Consider the following 20,715-nt stretch of genomic DNA (forward strand, 5'->3'; position numbering starts at 1 on the left):
GCTTTTTGTTTTTTTCTTTCTATCAGATGCCGCTTCGAATGCGAAATTCGTTCGCTTTTTTCTTGCGCCGGGACCTCGTGAGGATATTGGCGTTTTGGAAAGCAGACCAAGATCTTGTAAGAGGAAGGGCCCCATTGGCCAGCACATGATCCGGGGTACGTGGAAAAGGCGCTTTGAACTGAAGGACGCCTTCGTATAATCTCCCACGGACACTCCGTCGTATCCTTCACGTCAATCACGAACCCTCAAACTCGTAATGACTTCCCCAGGCTCTCCCGACTCCGCATCACGAAGGGAATGAAAGTTCTTAGCATGGCTCAGGCCCTGGACACAATACCGCCCGGACAAGGCAGACGATGTAGGAACCGGGCAAACTTCCAGGAAGAAAAGGTTAAGAGGACACAATATCCTGCTTCTGTCTCCCTATTTTCAAGCACCAATCTCTGAGTCGTCCACACACCCTCGCCCACAAGCTCTTCTTCACCACATCCACGACCATCAACTCCAAGTCCAAAATGAAGTCCCTCCTCACTTTCATCACCCTCGCTGCCGGTCTCGTCGTCGCTCAAGATCTCTCCGAAATCCCCGCTTGCGCTCAACCCTGCATCGTCGACGCCGTCTCCTCCGCCACCACCTGCTCGCTGTCCGACTACAAATGCTGGTGCACGGCAGAAAACGAGCCAGCCATTGTGCAAGCCGGGACGGCGTGCGTGTTGGCGAACTGTGGGACGGATGTTGCTGTTAGTACGTATTTCTCTCCCTTGTTTCGCCATTTGTAAGTACACTTTACCTTGTATTTTGGTGCCGTGTCAGGAGGGGAGACAAAAAAAAAGAGACAAATGCTAACGGCGAAATGGGATTGCCGAGGTGAAACAGACAAAGTCCTCCCTGCTGTCGAGACGTTCTGTGAGGAGGTAAATGCTTCCTAAAGTATTGAGAGAGAAAAGCAATGTCGACGAGCATAACGCAAACGACCAAGCATCGGATTTGGTGGGGATACTCATCATGGAAGTTAGAAATTACTAGGTATTTAGGAGACCAACCGACATCCTGTAAGATAATCAATCACAATCCGGGGTACATACGTCCATCACTTCTTTTGTGACAACCTCCCCGGACTCTCCTCACTGGCACAATGCACATCAATGCAGGCACCCCATCTTGTTCAAACCGGGAATTCAAAGGGCGCAACATCCTGCTTTCTCTCTCTCATATCCAAGAACTGAGAAGCCAAGGTATGCTGCGAGCATAATCACAAGGAAGTGATATAAATGACCCTGCTTTTGGGGCTAACTCTACTTGACTTTTTACCAATTAACCACCATCATCACCACCTTATCCCACAAAGTCCAGTACCACTTCCAAAATGCAGTTCCTCCCTATCATGGTCGCCCTCGTCACCAGCCTCGTCGGCGCCCTCGACTCCAGCGACTCCAGTGATGATCACCACCCCGTCTGCAAACCGAAAGTCCCCGACTTCTCCCAGATCCCCACGTGCGCCACTCACTGCATAGTCGGCTCCGCCAGCGCATCCACCCCCTGTGCGACCATCCCTCCCGACTACAAGTGCTGGTGCACGCCGGTCAACTTTGCGGCCATCATCCAAGCTGGCACTGCCTGTACGGTGGCGTCGTGTGGGGAGGATGTTGCTAATAGTGCATACCTCTACCTACTACTTCTTTTAATTCATTCTCTGGGAGTTTGCAAATTGGAGTTGGATGATACTAATGATGGTGGTTCAAAATCGGTGCAGCCATGGCCCTCCCTGCGTTTCAGCAGTTCTGTTGTGAGGTTAATGCTCGTGGTATCATCTGGTAAAGTCCTGGTGGCTGGGACAAGATACCGGAGGGAGCAAAGCCGATGGAGAGCGTTGAATTTGTGGCATTTGGTAATGAATACCTATGTAAAGTCGCTTGGATCGAGCAATTGTTGGTGACAGAAACCGAAGGAAACCTTGATGGCCACTGTTGGCGATAAGCCCCGATAAGGCCCAGGTTTATACACGGCAGAGGCAGGTACTGCTACCGGTGCTCCGTGATAAGACCCATTTGCGAGTACGTTTAGGCCCTTTCTTATCCTGTGCAACAAAGCGCTTCAACCCGCTGCTCCTCCCACTGTATGGTGACGCGTTCTAGTTTCTATTTGTCCCTCCAGCTAACTTTAGCGAAAGCATCAAGCAGGTGTAAGAACCCGATTTCGAGCTCTAGGTCCCGCTCTTTCAAGCCACTTGACCTTTTCAAGGACGAAGAGAGCACACCAAGATGTTGACATCAGCGGTCTTTCTCCGAGCGACCTCCTTTGGCATTCCGACGGCTCAACCGCCCAGAACAGGTTTCGGAAGGAGCTTCACAGCCATTGCACGATGCGGTCTCCTCTTTCAGAGCAAAGGAGGACCATCAGTTACCTTTGCCGATAGAATCCGGCAAGAGAAGTCGCTTACTCCGAGAGTCATACCCAGCCTCAACAACTTTACCCAAACGTTCCACACCAGCGCGGTGTGCCGCTCTAACTGCGACTGGGGCCGCCCCTGCGATTGCTCTGAATGCAGGGAAACGTTCAGGGAGCCCATTTGCGAGATCTGCAAAATAAACCAGACTGAACATCAGACTGTGGAGAGGTGCCTTCAGTACGGCGACCATGGTGAGGGTTACGAGACCTACAGAGTTACTTCATTCTGCAAACAATGTTGGGGGAATGAAGAAAGCGAAGGTACTGATCAATCGCCCAATCATGGATCACTGGGCTGGCGGATGACGGATATGAGAGACCGGAGCTGGGGAGAAAGAGTTCCGATCAGTTATGCACTGGACAAGGTTGAGAGCGACTTGGGAGGCTTTCGCAAATCACGGCGTTGGTACCAACAAGACCTACTAACCCGGTTGGATAGCGAACTCGGCATTTGGAAAATCCGTGGTGAGTACATGTGTGCAAAGGAACGCGTTGATTATATGAGGTTCGACTTGTGGTACTCGGTGAAGCGGGAAAAGAACAAAGGAGCAAAAAGCGCGTAGCTTTGCGGTTGATAGGAGCCACATTTCTGTAGGCTCCTCTGTGTGGAAGCACGTATGCTTGTGATTCGGATGTTGCGCGTGTCCGTGGAGCTATAGTTCGACACAATAGTTATGTAAAGCTAGGTATCTATGATCACAAGAAAACTTTCCAATCTTTTCGTCAGTTTGAACGACATAGAGGAAGGGCGGTATTCCCCTTGTTGACGTCAGGCACCGCTTATCTCATCGGCCTTATCGATAGACAGGTGGCTATCAAGGTTCTCACTCTTCCTCTGTGTACCTCGACCTTGCGTTCCACCTCATAGTCATCAGAATACCTCTATTCCCGAGGCTGAAGATATTTGCAAAATGCACGAGACATAGCTTGTACACTTCAGAAAATTGAGATACACCTTAGGTTGTTCTCATACTATTCAACCCAGCGCCTAAAGGTAGGTTAACTATCCCCCACCCCCCCCAGACCTTAAGTTCTCTTCACCTCACCATCCTCACAACCCTCACCCTCGAATTTCCCGAACCCACCATCCTAACCCTCCACACCCTTCTGACCCTCCTCGGAGGCACGGTCCCCCCCCGGCGCATTAACCTATCCAATTCCAAATCCCTACCCGCTTCAGGTGGTGCCAGAGGAAACGCCCACACCTCACCCACCCCTCTCTCCCAATACTTCCCCCTCCTCGCCTCTTCCCTTAGCCACTCCTCGCCCACCCCCCCATGCTTCCCCAAGCAAATCCGCAATCCAGCGGGTTCTCCCGGTCCGCAAACCGGTGCTTGCGGGCGTTGCGCGCCCACTACCGTCGCGAGTGCCGCTTGAATTGGTGCGTGGCGGCCCATTCAAGACATTCGTTCCACCAGTTTTCGAACCAGCTTGCGTGGCATTGCTTCACATGGGACTTTGCTTGTTGTAGGGTGATCAGGTAGCTGGGACCGGTGCGGATGAGGTGGTAACGGGCACCGGTCTGGGAGCAGGAGACGCGGTAGTGGATTTTGTAGATGTAGTTGGGGCGGGGACGGGAGGGAGGAGGAGGAGGAGGATGAGGAGGAGGAGGATGGGGATAGGGGGTGGGATTGTATGTTGCTGGTGAGATGGCGCTGGTCGAGTACCCCCCGATAGGTGGCTGGTGAGGGGCTGTGTAGTCCATTGTTTTAGGTGTTTGGTGTCGATGCTTCTCGGTTTTATTTGTAGCTTTCAGGTATCGCACGCTGCGATCGGGATGGTGTTGATCTCGATTGTGATTTGGGCGCGGGAGTACCGAACTTGCTGTTCTGGATTGATCTGTTGGTTTTAATGGAGATGGCATAGTAGATGAAGTGCAAGAAAGGAGGAGACATTGTAGTCTACAAACTTGGTGACTTTGCAAGCGCGTGTGATGCGACTTTGGGTCAGGTTGCTGCTTGTCTCTTGTTGGCCGAGTTGATGATTGGAGCTGCGTAGACGTTGGTCCTAGAAGTTGACCTTGTTGATTGAGGCACTGGAAATGAGATACCTCGTGCCTATTGTTGAGAGCGCAAAGAAAGACTATCTTAGGGGGGCTTGCCAAGTAGACATCGTGGGAAGAATTTGATTGAGCTGGGAGACACCGAAGTGATGGTAATTGATGGAAGAAGTCCGGAAGACCATTGTGTTCTGATCCACAGAGGCATTTTAAAGACCAGGCGAAAGGTATGCAGCATCTACGAAAAAATAAAGGCAATAGGTTTTTGTTGTCCTTTGGCGTCTGGGCATTGCCCTTTAGTTTCACACAGCCTGGTATGGAACAACTTCGGTCCACATCGCCCAGCTTGCATGCATGCGTACAGTCAGGTGCTTTCTTCGGAGATTCGATTGATCTTCTCCGGGCCGGTGATGGACAGGATGGGCATTCGTAGGTACTGTCTCCTCACCAGCGTTTCCTTTCACGGCATGTCCAGCTCCCTAGATACATCCCTGGGTGATTCTTTCCAGGTGTGCATCGATCCAATTGTCGACGGTTCCTTCTCCATTTACCTGCTCGAGATTCATCCGATGCTAAGATACCTAATCCGTGGTTTACCAAAGGACGTTTCACCTTCAAGTGCAATTGAAGCTTCATTGTTGTGTTTTGGAGGGTAACAGTCTAAGAACGCATCATTATGGGTACAAGTACGGTACAAGTTTTGTATCTCAAATATCCTCCTCTACCTGATATTTAAACCCTCTACTGACAGATCTCGTCCTCCATGAGATTTCTCACCCACTCTATCCAGTTTGTCCCTTCTAAACCTGAAACAGAGATCCACCCCTATAGATCCGATCCGCACTTAGACTCTAAGGGATACCGCCGTATCGTACACTCCCCCTACTGTACAGTACTTGTAACCGTAATAATACAACCACCGTGAACACGGTCCTGGTTCCGGTGATAATATACCAACTCCTTCTCTTGATCCTTTCTCAAACAAGCAAAATCAAAACGCCGCGCGCCATATTTGTTGGTATAATGTTTCTTCCGCCCGTGATAAAACAATTAATTCCATCTTTTTGCCCACAACACGCCGCACACGTTCCGTAGAACGTGTAGCCACATATGAAATGAGAACCAACACCTTTTTTTCAACTGCAACTTCCATCATTGTCAACTTGCTGCTTGAGAGACACTAGGCCCGGAAGACCCCGGCGTGCCCGGGCCCCCTTGAACCATAGCCATCAACCCCCTCAGCTGCCCCATGCCCATTGTGCGACTCCTCGCTCTCGTAAGGCCCCCAGGGTCAATGGGACTCCATCCAGGGACGTCGTACAAGCTCGTAGGTGGTCCGCCGAACTGACCGGGAAGCGGACTGGGCAGGTGTGGTGCATTGGGACGAAGGGGTCGGCGACCAAAAGTCGCGTGTTGCAATCCTCTGGGCACGTTGGAACCTGCACCGAGCCTCGGATCGATGTTAAACCCTTGCCCTTGATGAGATGGTTGATCTCCCATAACGACATCTTCCATTCCCTGTCCTTGTCCACCTCCAGGCCCGGGTCCGTCGGAACGCGAGAGTCCAGCTCCACTACTGGTAGCCGACCCCGGAAGCGGTGCTTGGCCATGAGCATATGCAGAAGCAGCATTCCATATTCCAGGCTGTTGCTCCTGATGCATCATCGAACTCGCATTGTGTCCCTGCGCCGCGCCTATCCCAGACGCTTGACCCAAGTCTAACCCTTGGCTCAGCCCCATTCCCGGCATTTGCTCAGTCAGACCTGGCTGTGCTTGTGCCATACCAAAAACGCCGGCACCACCACCGGTGTCTAGATGCAACACTGAGCTTGGCCCGATCCGCATGCCCCCGGGTCTCGTCGTAGCCCACATATAGAGGGGCTCGGCGAATTGCTTCCTACTCGTCGGGGTCGCACTGAGTGCTCTCATGAAGACATCGAGCAGGTCGACGTCCTCGTCGTCCTCGTAGTCCATGATCTGATCGGCTGGGGAGCTGGTTGCTGACCTGGCAGCCTGCTTGTTCTTTCCAGAGGCTGCGCTGTGTCTTCGACCAAAATTGGGCAAGGTAAGAAATTGCCCCTCCAAAGAGGCCTTGTCGTACGAATCCAGCACGTTCATACACCAAGCACCAATTTCAAAGATCTTTTCAAAAATTCCCATCCCGTTGACCTCCAGCGCTGCCACACCTGTTGCCTCCAAGCCCCCGATTTGCATAAGAGACCGCAAGACCAACCCAGTTTGCCTAGCGATAGTCAAAGGAAGTGCGAAATGCATACTCTCATTCTCCGCAGCCCATGACAGATACCCCTGTCGCAGCGAGGAAAGCCAGATAATCAATCTGAGCCACTGCTGCGTTACTAACAGCTCGGCGGTTTGGGACGGTGTCGGTTCTACCACTGGAGCTACAGGGTCCTCAGGCGAAGAAGAAATTGATGAGGATGAAAGCGAAAGGTCGGAGAAGCCGCAAGACTGGGAAACCGGCATCTGTATGGAGGATACGGCGGCATTGGGAGAGGAAGGGAAAAACGGGTGTGGGATGGACAAGCCGCCTGAACTGCCGGCTGGTCGAGCAAGTTGGTTCTGCAGAGCGAGGTAGGTATTGACGTCGACGGTGGAGTTGGAACCATAGGTCCATGCTTCGATGATGGAGTCACGAAGGGGAATGTAGATGCCGAGAAGTTGGAGAAAACCGGTGTGGATGCCGCGGGATTCGTAAGCGTGAAGAGTCATGGGAAGTTTGGGTGTCCGGCGCAGCATGAGCGGCTTGTTGCGTAGAATTGCGAATGACCTGCCTTTGTCAGATTGCGTTTCATTACAGAGCTGAGGAAAAAAAAAAAAACAGGATAATGGAGACTTACCGTTCCATAACATACAACAGCCAGAACACCCTCTGCCGACATAGAGCCTCCTCGGGCGATAAGCCTGCATAAGTCGACTCATCCTCCAAGCCCAGCTCCTGCGCAAAGGTTAGGGCCTCTCTCAGGTAGACCCACGCCTTTGTGCTTTGGTTAGTCTCGAAGAAGGAAGAAGCCAGAAACATGGACGAAACAACCGTGCTCAACGAAATGTTGTCATACAAGTCATATTGCTTCCTAACATCTAAGCAATCGTTGAGCAGGAAACGACCTGCCTGGTCCCAGAATTCGGGACTGTCTTCAGCACCGAGGCTGTGACCCGACATGCGGAAACAGGTGAGAGCCGAAAGGGAAAACAGGAGGTTCTTTTCGGGGAGATCGCAGACTCGTGGGTCCATTCGTTGTATTTCGGGCATGTACAGGACAGGCATCACGGGATACAGGTGTTGATAGAAGAGTTCTACACATTTGGGTATAAGGTAGAGAAATGCGCCTCTTGATGGGAATATGTGTTCGTTGGCCCAAAGGCCGGTTGTTTCGGGGGCTGTGCTCACGTCGGAGGCCCAAGTTGATGAGACGGAGGCGTTTTGCGGGAAGATGTCGGTATTATTTGACCGGGCTCCGTCGCTTACCTCCGGACTGGGTTTGGTTAGCACTGCGGCTTGACACTAGAAACAGGGGGGGGGGCTACTCACTCTCCAGAACTGCTTGGACGTTGTTCTTCCTTCTTTCCTGCCTCGCGTTCTCTGAGTCTGTTGATAAGACGGCCACGGCCGGGTCTCGGCCCTCTCTTACGCGGCACGTGGTTCCTGGTACATTGAAGCTTCGCGTCTATGCAAGGTTGACAAGGTGACTGGTAATCGCATCTGATTCCTGTGAACAAGCGAAGCAGGGTTAGCCTTTTGTGGTTATTTTCCGGGTCTGGCAATCAGGGTTCTATGGCTGACCAGGATCGACATATCGCATCGACACCGACAGAATGGGCCATGGAACATGCGCTCAGGGTACGTGGAATCAGATCTGAATTGTGGGCAAGACTCACTCCTTAGTCGGCACTTGTCGCAAACCTTGGGCGGCTGGACGGGTCTATTCGAAGACCCAGCAGCACTGGTGGCATTGGAGCTCGAGGAAGGGCGAGGGCTTTGTTTGGTGCTCGTGCCTGGCTCAGTCTTTAGGCGGACGATTTGTGCCTCGGGGCTGGAGCTTCCTCTTGATTCTTCTTGGTGTGACAATTCCATTAGCTGTGTGGTAATATGGTATGGTTGGTGCAGTATGGTGTATAGCAGTTTGAATGGACACTGGATGTCGATGTGATGATAGGATGAATAGATATGTTCTAGACAACTGGAGATGGGTTCTCCGACGAGACGGCATGCATTGATAACTGCGCCGAAAAGACAACTGACGCAACCCAGGCAGGATCGCCAAGTTGCCTCGACGTCTTCCATGTGCTCCCATCCACATGGACATCATGTTGATGACTCTATCCAGTGAGGTGCCAGTGACTTGCTCTCCACCCAGTCCACCTTTGCTTTACCCCGGAAGAGCGGAACCTCAAAGGCGGAACGGGGCGGGATCCCATTCCCAGGGCAGACCAGACCAGACCAGAGCGACTACCTAGAGACCTGAAGCCCTGAGTACCTAGGCAAGGCGAAGAGCAGGAATTGCAGGGCTGAGGAGAGAGCCGCAGGAGATCCATCGTTGGCCAGAGGCTCGAGGTCCGTCCCTCGTCCTCGACTACTATTGGTGTTCACCATCGTTTGTAAGCGGAAGTAGGAGTGGATGGAAAGCTAACTACGGTAGCCAGGTACCATTGATGTCCCGCCGTCATCCATCAATTTTGGCGCAGTTGCCGAAGACTAGCGGCAGAGACAAGAGGGACAGAGACGCGCAGACCAATCGAGACTGCCCTTGCCGCGGGTAGGGCAGCCGGTGTTGTGATGGGACTCCCGTCATTTCGCAGAAGGAAGGTGATGGAAAATGAAGAGTGGAAGAAGGACGGGGATTGATGGATGATGAAGTCACGTCGAGGACAAGGGGGTGATGGTGGTGGTGGTGGTGATGACCCGGTCAGGGTCTGAGGTGGTCAGTCCTCTGGCCATGGTTCCATTTGGCGAGTGGAAGAAGGAAAGAATTCGAGACACCAGAGTTCAGTTGTCAGTCGTCAACTGAACGAACGAGGTCGTGTCTCGGAGAAAGAGAATGAGGAAAGAGCAAACGAAACACGAACCGAAACAACGGAAAGTGACAGAAAGAGCAGGAGATGGACCCTTCCCACATTGTCCCGTCGTTGCAGTCTGTCGCAGGGAAGGTGCAAAATGTCCGCGTACCTTGCAAGGCCATTGACCAATCAGCACCCAGGGTCAGTCGATAATGACGGATGCCCAGACTCGCAAACGAGCACAAAGCCTCGCAAACGACTGCAATGCAAGGCGGGAAAGAGCGGGAGACGCTCTCAGGGGAAAGTGATATTCGCGACGCGTGACAGCTTTGGGCAAGTGCCTGGCCGATCAAGCAGGGAAATCGAGATTGCCTCCCCGCGCGGACCACTGTGTGCTGTGTGTAGTGTACGTACCGTAACCTTGTAATTACACACCCTGTATGTACGCTACTGTGTACGAGGTCGAGGGAACCAACTGAAGTGGAATGAGGGCGGGCCCCTAACCCTTGTCGTCAAAATAAGGTTTTGGGCGCTTGTCCAGCACAGTTCTAGGCCTCATGCCCGCTGACGACAGCTGTCTCGGGGGTCTTCTGACCCGTGTTATAGCCACTGTAATGCAACACCCACCGCCCATCATCTCCTGTTGATCATAGTTTCCGACAGCCAGGTCCTTTCATGACGATCCGCGGCCAATCGGAAGCTGCCCGCCCGTCTTACAGCCTCGTGTATGTACATGTAATCTGGACACCGTCTTTCTTCTGCTCTTCACCATCATTTCCCCTATGACATGACGCAACATGACATTACACTAATACGGCACACTCGACCGCTCTCTCTCGACACTTCTCACCTTTCCCACTGCATATTGTCAGTCATCTTGAATCCCACGTTTTCCAAGGTTTTCGTCTTCGATATACGTCAGCGGAAGACCCTGAATCCTGTCCTCACTGAACCCTACATGCGTCATTGCCAGTCCCCCTCGTAAGAAACGAGATGGGATTCGAGATTCGAGAAGGAGGGAGGGTTACGGTGGTGTCGTATTACCGGTAATTCCGAGGCGCGGCGCCACTGTTCCCACGCGGCGATGACATAGCCCCTCCGCTCGTTACCAGCTGCTCGTCACTGACAAGTGATCTCAATACTGGGCACATTCACAGCAGTGTACCACCTGGGTGTGATGATTGACGGTGGGTCATGGTTGACGGACAGGAACAGGAAATCTTGTACTACGCTTCCATCTCATGGCCGACCAACCGACAAGGCACCGCCACGGCACCGGCACTGCGGCACCGACACCTACCTGGTCTAGGCCACTCATGCAAGATCTATTGTGCCAGCCGTCAATCTCACTCATTCTTCACCCTTCTACACTACCCTCCTTCTCTCCGAAAAGCTCCGACTGCTACCTCAGACAATCCCTCTCACCAGGAAGCGGTTCAGGCAACGGCTGTCAGGCCCAATCTCTGATCCCAGAAGAAGATCTTCTTCCATTTTCCTGTATCAGTGTACACAGTCTACCAAGGAACTCAGGTGAACATGGGCACCATGCAGACAGCCTCGCCTAGGTGCGTAAGCATGTTTTTGGGTATCAATACGGCATGAGCAGTGTCGATCACTTGTACACCTCACCCCAATCCGGTTCTGCTTTTGATCTTGCATACCTTTATTTTCGCCTTGTTCCATTTTGGCTGAACGAGGTACACATTGCTCAGCGTAAACTGTCCAAGCCGCAGACGCTCGGTAATTCGGATGTTGGTTGAGCCGTTGAGGCTACTGGACGTTATGAAAGCCACCAACGGTCCGTTGTGCAACACGACCGGAGGTGTCCCCGCATCACTTACACCACTCGCACTCGCTCATTTCACCTATGCCTTTTTCGGTTCACCTGGCTTCATCTGACCTCACCTTTCTTCCAACTTATCTTGAACGGAAAGTCTTGCCCGCCGAGAAACTGCAGAAGTATCTCGCCACAGTGGGGAAACGACATACCTTCCCCAAGTCTGTCCATACTATGCCCTTCATATCTCTGAGTGTTTCACTTGTAACTCGAGATCTACGGTGGGCGAAATCCAGGGGACCGGGAAGCATGTGAGTGAACTCGGAAACAAGAGTCTCACGAGTGTGTTTCAGGTAGGTCCAGCTTCACGTTTCTTAGCTAGGCCTAGCGGGTCCGGGACTTGCTGTCTTGGTATTACGTCCCGACGTCTTGGATCACTAATCCCCCACGACGACCAAAGGGACCCCAGTAACTACCCAAATGGGGGACGTTGTGCACCGAATTGGTCAGCGAGTGTGGGTTAATCTGGGCTGAAGATTTTCACCTAGGTCCAGCTTGAAAACTCTAGCGGGTCCATGAACCATCCATACATATCCCACAATAACGCGAGCATCCGGTTTCAAGGTATCACATAACAGGGTAGAGAGTTGTGACTGCCCGTCGTCCCGGCTGGGAATGATCTTCTCACAAGTGGTTCATCCCAGGTGGACACGCGAAACTAGAAACCCCGGAAATGCTTCCGCAGTCCCATGAGTATGCAATCATGAAACCATGAGGGCAATCCGCAGATCTCAGGGTGCTGATGATATGTAAACTGGACCCTCTGGTTTCGAGTTATCATGACGCTGCACGGGATTGATCCGCCATAATGACAGGCATAGTTCTATTTGTGCGAGTAATTGCTGAAAGATAGGCATGAACCGCAATCATCACTTTGTTTCACCTTGACCATGCGAGAGATGGACCCTTTTCAAAGAAAAGAAAGAACTGTCAATAGGCACACATGGTTTGCTTACAGTATGAATCTACATGACAGTTCATGTCTTACATTAGCGACATTCTATTTTCCGCGAAAAAAAAAAAAAAAAAAAAAAAAAAAAAAAAAAAAAAAAAGAAAAGGGTTGCCTGAAACACTCGTCAAGTAGCGACCCAAGACAATCATCACCGATGACATTACTTGCAAAGAGGATGAGGATCGAGGGTCTGAAACTCTCTCTCCACAGCGTTCAGGATGAAAGTATAGACCCTTCAGGTTGATGAGTGATGTTCATCATGTTGACAATGGAGACAGTCGAGACATACTGACGCATTGGGGTATGATTGGGAAGAAGAAATTTGTGAGACACGCTTACATATACCTCCCCATGAGAAGAAAGGAAAACTGGATAGAAAGGAGAAAATGAAAAGAGCAGATAAAAACCAAAAAAAAAAGAAGAAAAAAAAAAGTTCCCCGCAAAAAAGACCCCGCAAAAAAAAAGGAAAAGAAGGAAGGAAAAGGACGAATGAAAAGAAGAAAAAAAAACAAGGACGAATAAGAAGAAAAAGACGAGACGCAAAAGATATCGCGCATGGATTTACGCGCGCGAGCCAGCGGGCGACAGAAGAAAGGAAAATAAAATAGTACTACTAAGATTATAACGTGGTAAAACCACGATCGATGAGATGCGGTCCGATCCGATGGCGACGAATGAGAAAAGAAAAAAAAGTTCGTTGCATCACCTCTGTTCGTTGGCCATCGATCGCTTTTTACTAGAGGTATCGCCATCACTACCTACCTACCTCTACCGTAAGTAGCTACATACATACATACATACATACATACATACACTAGTCTGCTCGACGCAGTACATACCTCTATCTTTAGATGCCCATACTCGTCCAATCATGTCCAACTCTGCTTTGGTCCAATGGAGTGAGTGTCTTTGCTATCTGGATGTATGTCCACCTCGATTTTGTTCTCCTTCCTTCCCTTGCTAGACCTTATAGTCCCTTGCTACTCTAGACCTTTTAGTTTTCCTGCTTTCATCTTCCCATGCCCTAGGTATGCCCGTTATTGCTATCTACCTATCTATCTATCTGTAGTATCGACCCCCTTTCTCATCTCTGTCTGACTCGTGCGACTTCCACTTTATTTTCTCTCTCTCTTTCTTTTCTTCTTTCTTTCTTTCTTTCTTTCTTTCTTTCTCTTCTTTCTTTCTCTGTCCACCGGATGAACTAGGAGATAGGTGGGGAGGTAAAAAAAAAAAAAAAAACGGCTATGAGAACGCGACTATAAGAAACGAAAAAAAAAAAAAAAAGAAAGATAAGAAAAAGCAAAAAGAGAAGAAAAGAAAGAAAGAAATACGGGAAAAAAAGAAGAAAGAAATGAAAAAAAAAAAAAAAAAAAAAAAAAAAAAAAGACGGCGGCCACATGGATTAGTAACCACAAAAATAATAAACATAAATTTGATACAACCTAATCTCCTCCGAACACTTATCTAGGTAGGTAGTCGACACCTGACCACACACACCGGACTGACCATTTTATTTCACGGGGTATTCTAGTCTCCATCATCCATCTCTGGACAATACTAATCTCCGACGGATATCGGGGTATACGGTGGGAACATCCTCGAGTGGCATGACCGAGTGTATGCTACGGGCGGGGGACTTCTTCCGCTTGGGGGTCATGGGGAATGTTTTTGTGAGATCTCGCGAATCTTATAATTTCGCGAACCCGTGAGATTTTGCAAACTTGTATCGCAAATCTACCGAAGCGAAGCGAAGATTGTCGATGAAAGTCGTAAGGTAAGAGCAGCTGATTTTGGATGTAACTGTCGGGAATTATAGAGCCCTTCCGGATCATAGTAGCCGATGTTTTTCGGGAAAATCTATCGTCAAAGGGCAACACTAGATACCTTACCTAGGAAATCGTTACAGATCCAGATCCAGTTGAACAAAAGAGGAGGGATAGACCCGGTGGTCGTGTTGTCCAAAACATAATCACTATCAGTTAGATCGAGGCTGTTGTCTTGCTAGTCTGGAATGATGATGGCAAATGCTGCTGTTCTTTCAACATCCCCTTTCAGAAATTACCTTGTCCCATTAGGCTCATTGTGCCTCCTTAGATCTAGTATACAACCATCCTCCTCTCCTTCGATAAGATATCACAGTTCATCCCGATAATACTCCTCCTTACTCCCCTCCTCGCTCCCACTTCCGCTTCCCTCCCCATTTTCCCCCTTCTTCCTCCCCTTTTGGTCTTTCCCAGCTTCAGCTTGCTCTCCCCCCTCATCTTCATCTTCATACCAAACAAACACCTCCTTTCCCTCCTCCGCAACCCCCTCCTCCTCATCCCCCGAAACATCGGCATAAAACTCCCACACAATCTCGCCTCCTGCCTCCCTCTCATCATTCAAATTCCTATCAGGATCCAACCCCGCCGCTCTGATTTCCTCTCTGAGGGCGTCCAGAGTCTGCTGATCCAACCCCAACTTATCGATATCTCTTTCCGAAATCCTCATCTTTTTCATTTCTTTCTGGCTACTTTGTCCTTTACCTGCTCCTGCTGCTTTCCTCCCCTTGCCTGTCTTTGGGTGGTTGTTGCTGTTGTCGTCGCCATAATCACCAAAGACATCCGCTTTGAAGGCCGCTTTGGTCAGTGCCTCGAGAAGGTTCCCTTGCTGTGCTTCTTGTCGTTGCTGTTGAAGATGGCGCGGGAGGGGGAGGACGTGGGTCGAAGGAAGGATGCGGCGCGCACCAATGGGGATACCGGCTACTGTTAGGCCTTGATATGATAGCTTTTCGGTCGACCCCGATTCTGACCCCTGCTTTTGGTCTTCGGTAGTGGCGGCAGCTGCAGCAGCTGCTGCTGAGTCGATGGTGTTTTTCCTCCGCTGGTTGAAAGACAGGGCTTCCTCGTCGGAGCTGATAATCTGCCGACAAGTAATTGGGTGCGCCTTGGTTTCCTTGGGCGGGAGGAAGGCAACGTCGGCGCAGAGTCGCGGGGTGTGGATGACCATCAGATAGGCGCAGGTGGTGACTTCCTTGATCCAACCGATCCTATCGCCCGAGAGGGCCGGGTTGCAGTGATACTGAATCTCGATCGTGCGCGGACGGCCCGTAAGATCGCAAATGGTGCCCCCGTCTAGTCGCTGGACGAGGTAGCGCTGGTTGTCCTTGGCTTGGAGCTCGGTGTTGGGAGGCGGGGAGAGCTGCTTCTGTTCGTTATTGGGGACTTCAATCTGCTTCCCCTTTTGGGAGTGGGAGGAAGGCGGCAAGGATGTCCCGAGAATGTACTCCTGGCTGTTCTTGTCGCGCAAAGGGGGGCCGCCTTTCGGGTTCGGAACGGCGTGGTATTGCACAATCGACTTGCCGTAGCAGTATTGGTAGCTCCACCAGCCGCTGACGAAGTGAAGGCATTGATTCTCCAGGCCGCGCATCAGCTCCCATCCTTTGTTATAGGCGCGAGTGACTTCGCGGGCTTCTTCGGCTTTGGCAAGCTCGGTCGCGGTCTTGTTAAGAGCGGGCGGCGGGGCGATGATGGGGATCGAGCAGAGGTAGCGCATGGGCGGGTGGGCAATGAGCTCGTATGTTTCTCTAAGCGGCGAAGTGCCGCCTATGCTCTCGTCGCCATTGTCGGTGTCGGCGTTTGCCGTGGCGGATTCGCGGATCGCACTGGTCAGATCGGTTCTTGTTGTCGAGCCATCGTGCGCGCCGTCGCTCGCTGGGGTCGGTTTAGGTGTCTTGTTGGCTGCTTCGAGGAGGGCCAAGGCGTCGGCCTCGGAGATATAGCTGTCGGAAAAGATGACTTCAAACTGGGCAGATGGGGGATTGACGTCAGCATCACATCCATACCTACTTTTGGTGAGCGCGCAAAGCCAAGACGCACCTGGGGATGTGCCAGCAGATCTTGGTGGATGCTGAAGCTGGCGGGCTGTCGAGCACTGCCAAACGGCAGCGAGCTCAGAGCTAGGAGAGCTAGGCTTGGACGGCGCATGATGCCGCTGGTGATGAATGTGCCCTCACATGTACAATTCGTTGAAAGAAGAGGTCAGGAATTCGGAAGATCCGGATCCTTAATGTTGGGCTGGGTTGGTTTTCGTGACAAGATGGTGAAGCTTCCCGCCGCCGCCGTCGCATAGTCGGCCAGGTTGCTCCCCCCCCAAACGCCAATGCCGCCAGCTCGCGTCTTTGATAAGGTGTCCTTATCGTTGCTGCCGAATCGGGCGCTGATTCCGCCTGCCGCCATTATGGGGCCTGTTAGTGTTAGTGCGTAGGGGACTAGCTAACAGCTCAATACATTGCAGCTGCCGCGAAAGTGTTAGTGCATCACCAGATCGAAACAGCATACCTAGTCTGATCACCCCAGGGCAGCTTCCCACCTCGCAACAACATCACACCGTTAAGCTCTTCGTTACAAAGTCAACCTGCGAATAACTTCATTTCTATTATCGATCACACCATCGGAGACATTAGCTGCCTCAAAAGACCCGTTCCGAGCCGAGCCGCCCCCGAACCCCGCCATAACGACCGGGGAGCGACTCACCCCATCTCACTTTCTCCGGTCCTCCACTCCATGGCTCGTCTCATCCCCGACCTCCCTTCCTCAGCTGAACCATCCGCGATCTCGATCCGCACCTTCGCTAATGTCCTAGGACGACCGCTTTTCCCCACGTGTGTTGGATTAGTGCCCAGGTCCAAACGACATTCGTGTAGTGTAAATCCCCAGCTGTGTTTGAGATTTGTCCAACCCCTATCCATGTCTAGGCATCCTGGAGACATCGAGATCGTTGACCTTTTTCCCCGTGGGGTTTCGCGCCAGGTGTTCGAGCCGCCTCCATAGTGACTACACACTAAGTACATCACTGACCACATGTTCGTCACAAGAAGCAAGACGTAAAAATACCAAATCACATCACCCCATACACAGTTCGCAAATGTCTCGGTCCACAACAGTTTTGGCTTCACGTTACGAAATGATTTCTCAGTCAGTGAGTGTGATGATGATGTTGATGTGGATAAACATGAGCCCACCAACCTCTCCCACCTCCATCTCTCCTCTCATAATTTTTAATCGACGCGATGCAATGCAGTCCTTTGACCCGGACTGTCGCTATCCGAGACATCTCGCGCAAGTTTACAACATCTGGGAACTGATCTTGCTTTTCCAACAAGCTTCAGTTCCTTCCAAGCTAGGTACCTTCCTAAGCGCGAGGGAGGATAACGGGTAGCCGCATTTGGCTTTGCAGCGAACACCTATCTAACCCCAGGAAAATCACATCACCGGTGATGGTGGTGGACGGGAGCTTGCTGGTAATCAACTTATTTTTTTGATGGCAGGCTGGGGCCGATCAGGATGTGCAAAGATCCGGCGCTGGACAACGAGTTTAAGTCTAGACGCTAGGAGTATCCGACGTTTACTATCAAAATGCCAAGGCGAAATAGGTAGAGGTAGCCAGCCATATGGAAAGTGGAAGCACGATGATGTGGATCTAGATCTTGTGCGACGTGAACTTTCTGAAACTAGAACCACCATCCTGTGTCTTTAGGTTTGTCGAAATTCACAGTTTGACATGAATCTTCCCCTGTCGAATTCCAGAGTGTTTAGTTTGTTCATGTTCATGAGGATTCTGGTGAATGCACAATGATGTGGACCGAATCTTGTACAACCATGTTCCCTGAGTTGAGTTTCCCTGTGAATCCTGCATCCTTGCCTGATACTGTTTTTTCCCCTATTGTCTGGCCATGCAATTTGAGTTCCAGATCTTTTGTAGGTCATGTTACCTACCTTTACCCCTTCATCAGTCCCAGATACGATTCTGATCCTGAAACTAGCTATCGTTCGTAGAGAGAACAAAGGCAATGAATGATCATGTTCACCCCCTTTCACATGAAAAGTGTATATCCAAACTCATCTTGACCGCCAATTCCAAATTCCCAAACCCCCAGACAAAAGAATGCATGCAGCAAGGGTTTATCCAACCTCGTCATCATCATCATCATCATGAGATATATCAAGAAATCCCAAAGTACCTTACCTACCTACCTTGCCTATCCACCTAACCAAGCTACAGTACCTTCCATAGGACTTCACCCTCCCATCCATCTAGACCTACATACCCAAGGTACATACATATACGCGTCCTGAAGATCACTCATGCAGTGTAACTTTACGTCTCCTCCCTTCTTACCTCGCTCGCTTATCTACTACCTCTATGCCCGCTTATCTAATCCATACAACGTTCAGGTAGTATACTCGATTCGATTCGATCTTCGTTCCTCCCTTTTCCAGCAGCAGATCTGATACCTAGATACGAGTTTCACCGTCTTGGTTTGAGGTTGGGAAGGGGATGTGCAGCATACATACATACCTTACCTTATTCTGGGCAGTGGGTAATGGTCTGATATCAACCTCCTTTACTATATCTGAAGCTGCAGTCGGGAGGCTTGACAAGTAACGGCCGTGGAGACAGCAGGGACGGGGACGGGTAGAGGTGAAAAAAAAAAAAAGCAATGAAAGAGAAGGGCACGCATCTTTAGATATTATATGGAAATTCGTACGCACGCGGTAGGTATGTAATAACGATAGCGACAACAACAGCGATATCAAAAGCTTCACGACATTTGCACGAATCGGCACGGTACGGCCGGCAGGTACCATCGTTTCATTACCGCTGCCGCATCGCATCGATCTAGAACTGACATAGGTGACCCTGCAGCAGCATCGGACGTCGAGTCCACTCCGTATATCTTCGGACGTTGCAGTGCTTACCTAGGTAGGTATGTATCTGGAAACCTCTCCTTGACTGGCAGGGAGTGTGTATTCTTTGCTTTCTGGCTTTTTTCGCCTGGGCGTGATCATCATGGTCCGTTCCGTTCCGTTCCGTGCCGTACCGTAGTTTAGTGCTCCTTGCCCTCCATCCGTTCGTCTATGGAAAGAAAAAAAAAAAAGGAAGAAAAAAAGAAGTAAAAAGAAAAGGAAGGAAAAGTAAAGAAAACGAACCTCAAACATGCTCTAGACCGACGAGGATTTGCATGTCACCTCATCTCATCTCATGAGGTCGAACGTCCCTCGTTTCTGTTTGAACTGAAGGAAGGAATGAAATCGCTTTCTTTGACAGAACACTCCAACGACAAGTCGAATGATTATCAGCATCAAATTCCTGCGCGTGATGTTAGTACTTACCTCTACACTACGTCAAGTGCGTTTAGAAAACTCAACCACTCAGCGAGTGAAGAAGCCATTTTGGTGGTTTATTCGGCTATTACTGCTGGTAAAGGAAGGTGACCATTCAGTTAAACGACCAGGATAAATGGACAATAAGGTGTAGTGTAGTGTGTGTAGAAGGTAGGATTCCGGGGTTCCGGGGTTCCGGGGCACGTTCGACGTGTGAATGTGTTGTGTGACCATGAGAAGCGCAAGCGAGTGACGGGATCTCTGGGCGCGATTGCTAAGTTTGGAAACCAACCGCCAACCGCCAAGCGTCTCAAAAAAAAGTCTCCGGGGAAATGTCGACTTCAGGAGTTTTTGCTCCATCTTTAGCTTAGACACACATCCAGGAAGTGTAGTGTACACTGTAGTTAATTTGACTCCTTTGATTAGCATGTGGAGAGAATCGATGTGTTTCGTTTCGCTTTTCAGCTCTCTCTCTCCCCCCTCTCCCCCCTGGTCCCCCGGTCGCGCGGGTGTCACCACGGAGATCCCTCCGTATGGTCCCCATATGCCAAGACGGGACCAAGACGGGACGGGGTCGGTCTGCGCGGCGGGGCCGAGTTGACGAGATTGGTCATAGCGGTAAGCCGGCAACGTTAGCACGGAAAGCAGGCACAGGCACAGGCATAGTCAAATTTATAACGCCTCTACCGGCATCTGAAAAGTTAGCGTGTTGAAGTGCAAAGTGGCGATAATTTTATTTTCCGTCCAAAACATCATGATGGCTGCTTTGCTCAGCTGTAAAGTGGCGGTACCGCGCTGAAAAGCTGTGCCGGAAGAGAGTGTAACGAACGGGACCGGAATTCACGGGGCCTGATGGGTCCCATTTTGCTCTGATTACTTAGTCCCCGAACCCCTCGCCGTCGGGTGGAGCCTGGGAGTTGCAGTGGAGCCCGGAATCCGAGGGACCGGAGCATTCTTGGTCTTTTTGGACGACATCCGCTGTTTGTCTGCTTCTTTTACCTGGAGAAAGGGGGAGTGCCTCTTGTGAGCTAGACAGACACAGCATTTCTAAGAGAACCGGAATGACAGCATGAAAAAAGCGAGAGAGACGTGGTAACAGAGTGTCGATATCCTGCCAATGGGTCAAGACAATTCGCTTCCTTCGTGAACATTTCGGTGCATAGACGTATGCTTCCTCTGTCCCGAACCAGACATCTTTGTCCATTTACAACACCAACCTCATAGTCTCGATGCCTCGTATGATCTTCAAAACGGAGGCAAAGCTTGCGAAGTCTGAACGAAGCCATTGCCCAAATCGTCCAATTCGACCCAACACAC

General features: G+C 50.8%; 5 protein-coding genes across 5 annotated transcripts; 2 read left to right on the plus strand and 3 right to left on the minus strand.

Moving 5' to 3' along the window:
* Positions 1-472: 472 nt before the first annotated feature.
* B0T23DRAFT_454764 (uncharacterized protein) lies at positions 473-929 on the plus strand (the record flags this gene model as incomplete). The annotated part of the gene is made up of 2 exons (XM_062841218.1): positions 473-744; positions 877-929. Exons 1-2 carry the CDS (start codon positions 516-518, stop codon positions 927-929), a joined length of 282 nt encoding a protein of 93 aa, XP_062692362.1. The 5' UTR covers positions 473-515.
* A 437-nt stretch (positions 930-1,366) lies between these two features.
* B0T23DRAFT_430141 (uncharacterized protein) lies at positions 1,367-1,818 on the plus strand (the record flags this gene model as incomplete). Its single annotated transcript, XM_062840228.1, has 2 exons — positions 1,367-1,619; positions 1,754-1,818. The coding sequence occupies 2 exons, from the start codon at positions 1,367-1,369 to the stop codon at positions 1,816-1,818; spliced, it is 318 nt and encodes a 105-aa protein (XP_062692363.1).
* A 1,984-nt stretch (positions 1,819-3,802) lies between these two features.
* B0T23DRAFT_397197 (uncharacterized protein) lies at positions 3,803-4,153 on the minus strand (the record flags this gene model as incomplete). Its single annotated transcript, XM_062838281.1, has 1 exon — positions 3,803-4,153. One exon carries the CDS (start codon positions 4,151-4,153, stop codon positions 3,803-3,805), a length of 351 nt encoding a protein of 116 aa, XP_062692364.1.
* A 1,335-nt stretch (positions 4,154-5,488) lies between these two features.
* Positions 5,489-9,101, minus strand: B0T23DRAFT_178066 (uncharacterized protein). Its single transcript, XM_062833031.1, has 4 exons — positions 8,345-9,101; positions 7,998-8,175; positions 7,306-7,941; positions 5,489-7,235 (listed from the first exon to the last, which is right to left on the minus strand). Exons 1-4 carry the CDS (start codon positions 8,748-8,750, stop codon positions 5,606-5,608), a joined length of 2,850 nt encoding a protein of 949 aa, XP_062692365.1. The 5' UTR covers positions 8,751-9,101; the 3' UTR covers positions 5,489-5,605.
* Positions 9,102-14,183: 5,082 nt separating this feature from the next.
* B0T23DRAFT_361216 (glucosidase II beta subunit-like protein-domain-containing protein) lies at positions 14,184-16,614 on the minus strand. The gene is made up of 2 exons (XM_062836278.1): positions 16,111-16,614; positions 14,184-16,036 (listed from the first exon to the last, which is right to left on the minus strand). The coding sequence occupies exons 1-2, from the start codon at positions 16,216-16,218 to the stop codon at positions 14,387-14,389; spliced, it is 1,758 nt and encodes a 585-aa protein (XP_062692366.1). The 5' UTR covers positions 16,219-16,614; the 3' UTR covers positions 14,184-14,386.
* Positions 16,615-20,715: the final 4,101 nt, after the last annotated feature.

The sequence above is a fragment of the Neurospora hispaniola genome (assembly GCF_033458365.1).
Source record: "Neurospora hispaniola strain FGSC 10403 chromosome Unknown B0T23scaffold_5, whole genome shotgun sequence".
Classification (NCBI taxonomy): domain Eukaryota; kingdom Fungi; phylum Ascomycota; class Sordariomycetes; order Sordariales; family Sordariaceae; genus Neurospora; species Neurospora hispaniola.

Excerpts from the sequence above, each read along its gene's own strand:
- B0T23DRAFT_178066 (XM_062833031.1), bottom strand. The coding sequence starts at position 8,750 with ATGGAAGACGTCGAGGCAACTTGGCGATCCTGCCTGGGTTGCGTCAGT. Across the intron at positions 8,176-8,344 it reads CGACAAGTGCCGACTAAGGA|GAATCAGATGCGATTACCAG; the intron begins GTGAGTCTTGCC and ends GCTTGTTCACAG. Across the intron at positions 7,236-7,305 it reads CTGTTGTATGTTATGGAACG|GTCATTCGCAATTCTACGCA; the intron begins GTAAGTCTCCAT and ends TGACAAAGGCAG.
- B0T23DRAFT_361216 (XM_062836278.1), bottom strand. The coding sequence starts at position 16,218 with ATGCGCCGTCCAAGCCTAGCTCTCCTAGCTCTGAGCTCGCTGCCGTTT. Across the intron at positions 16,037-16,110 it reads ATCTGCTGGCACATCCCCAG|TTTGAAGTCATCTTTTCCGA; the intron begins GTGCGTCTTGGC and ends CCATCTGCCCAG.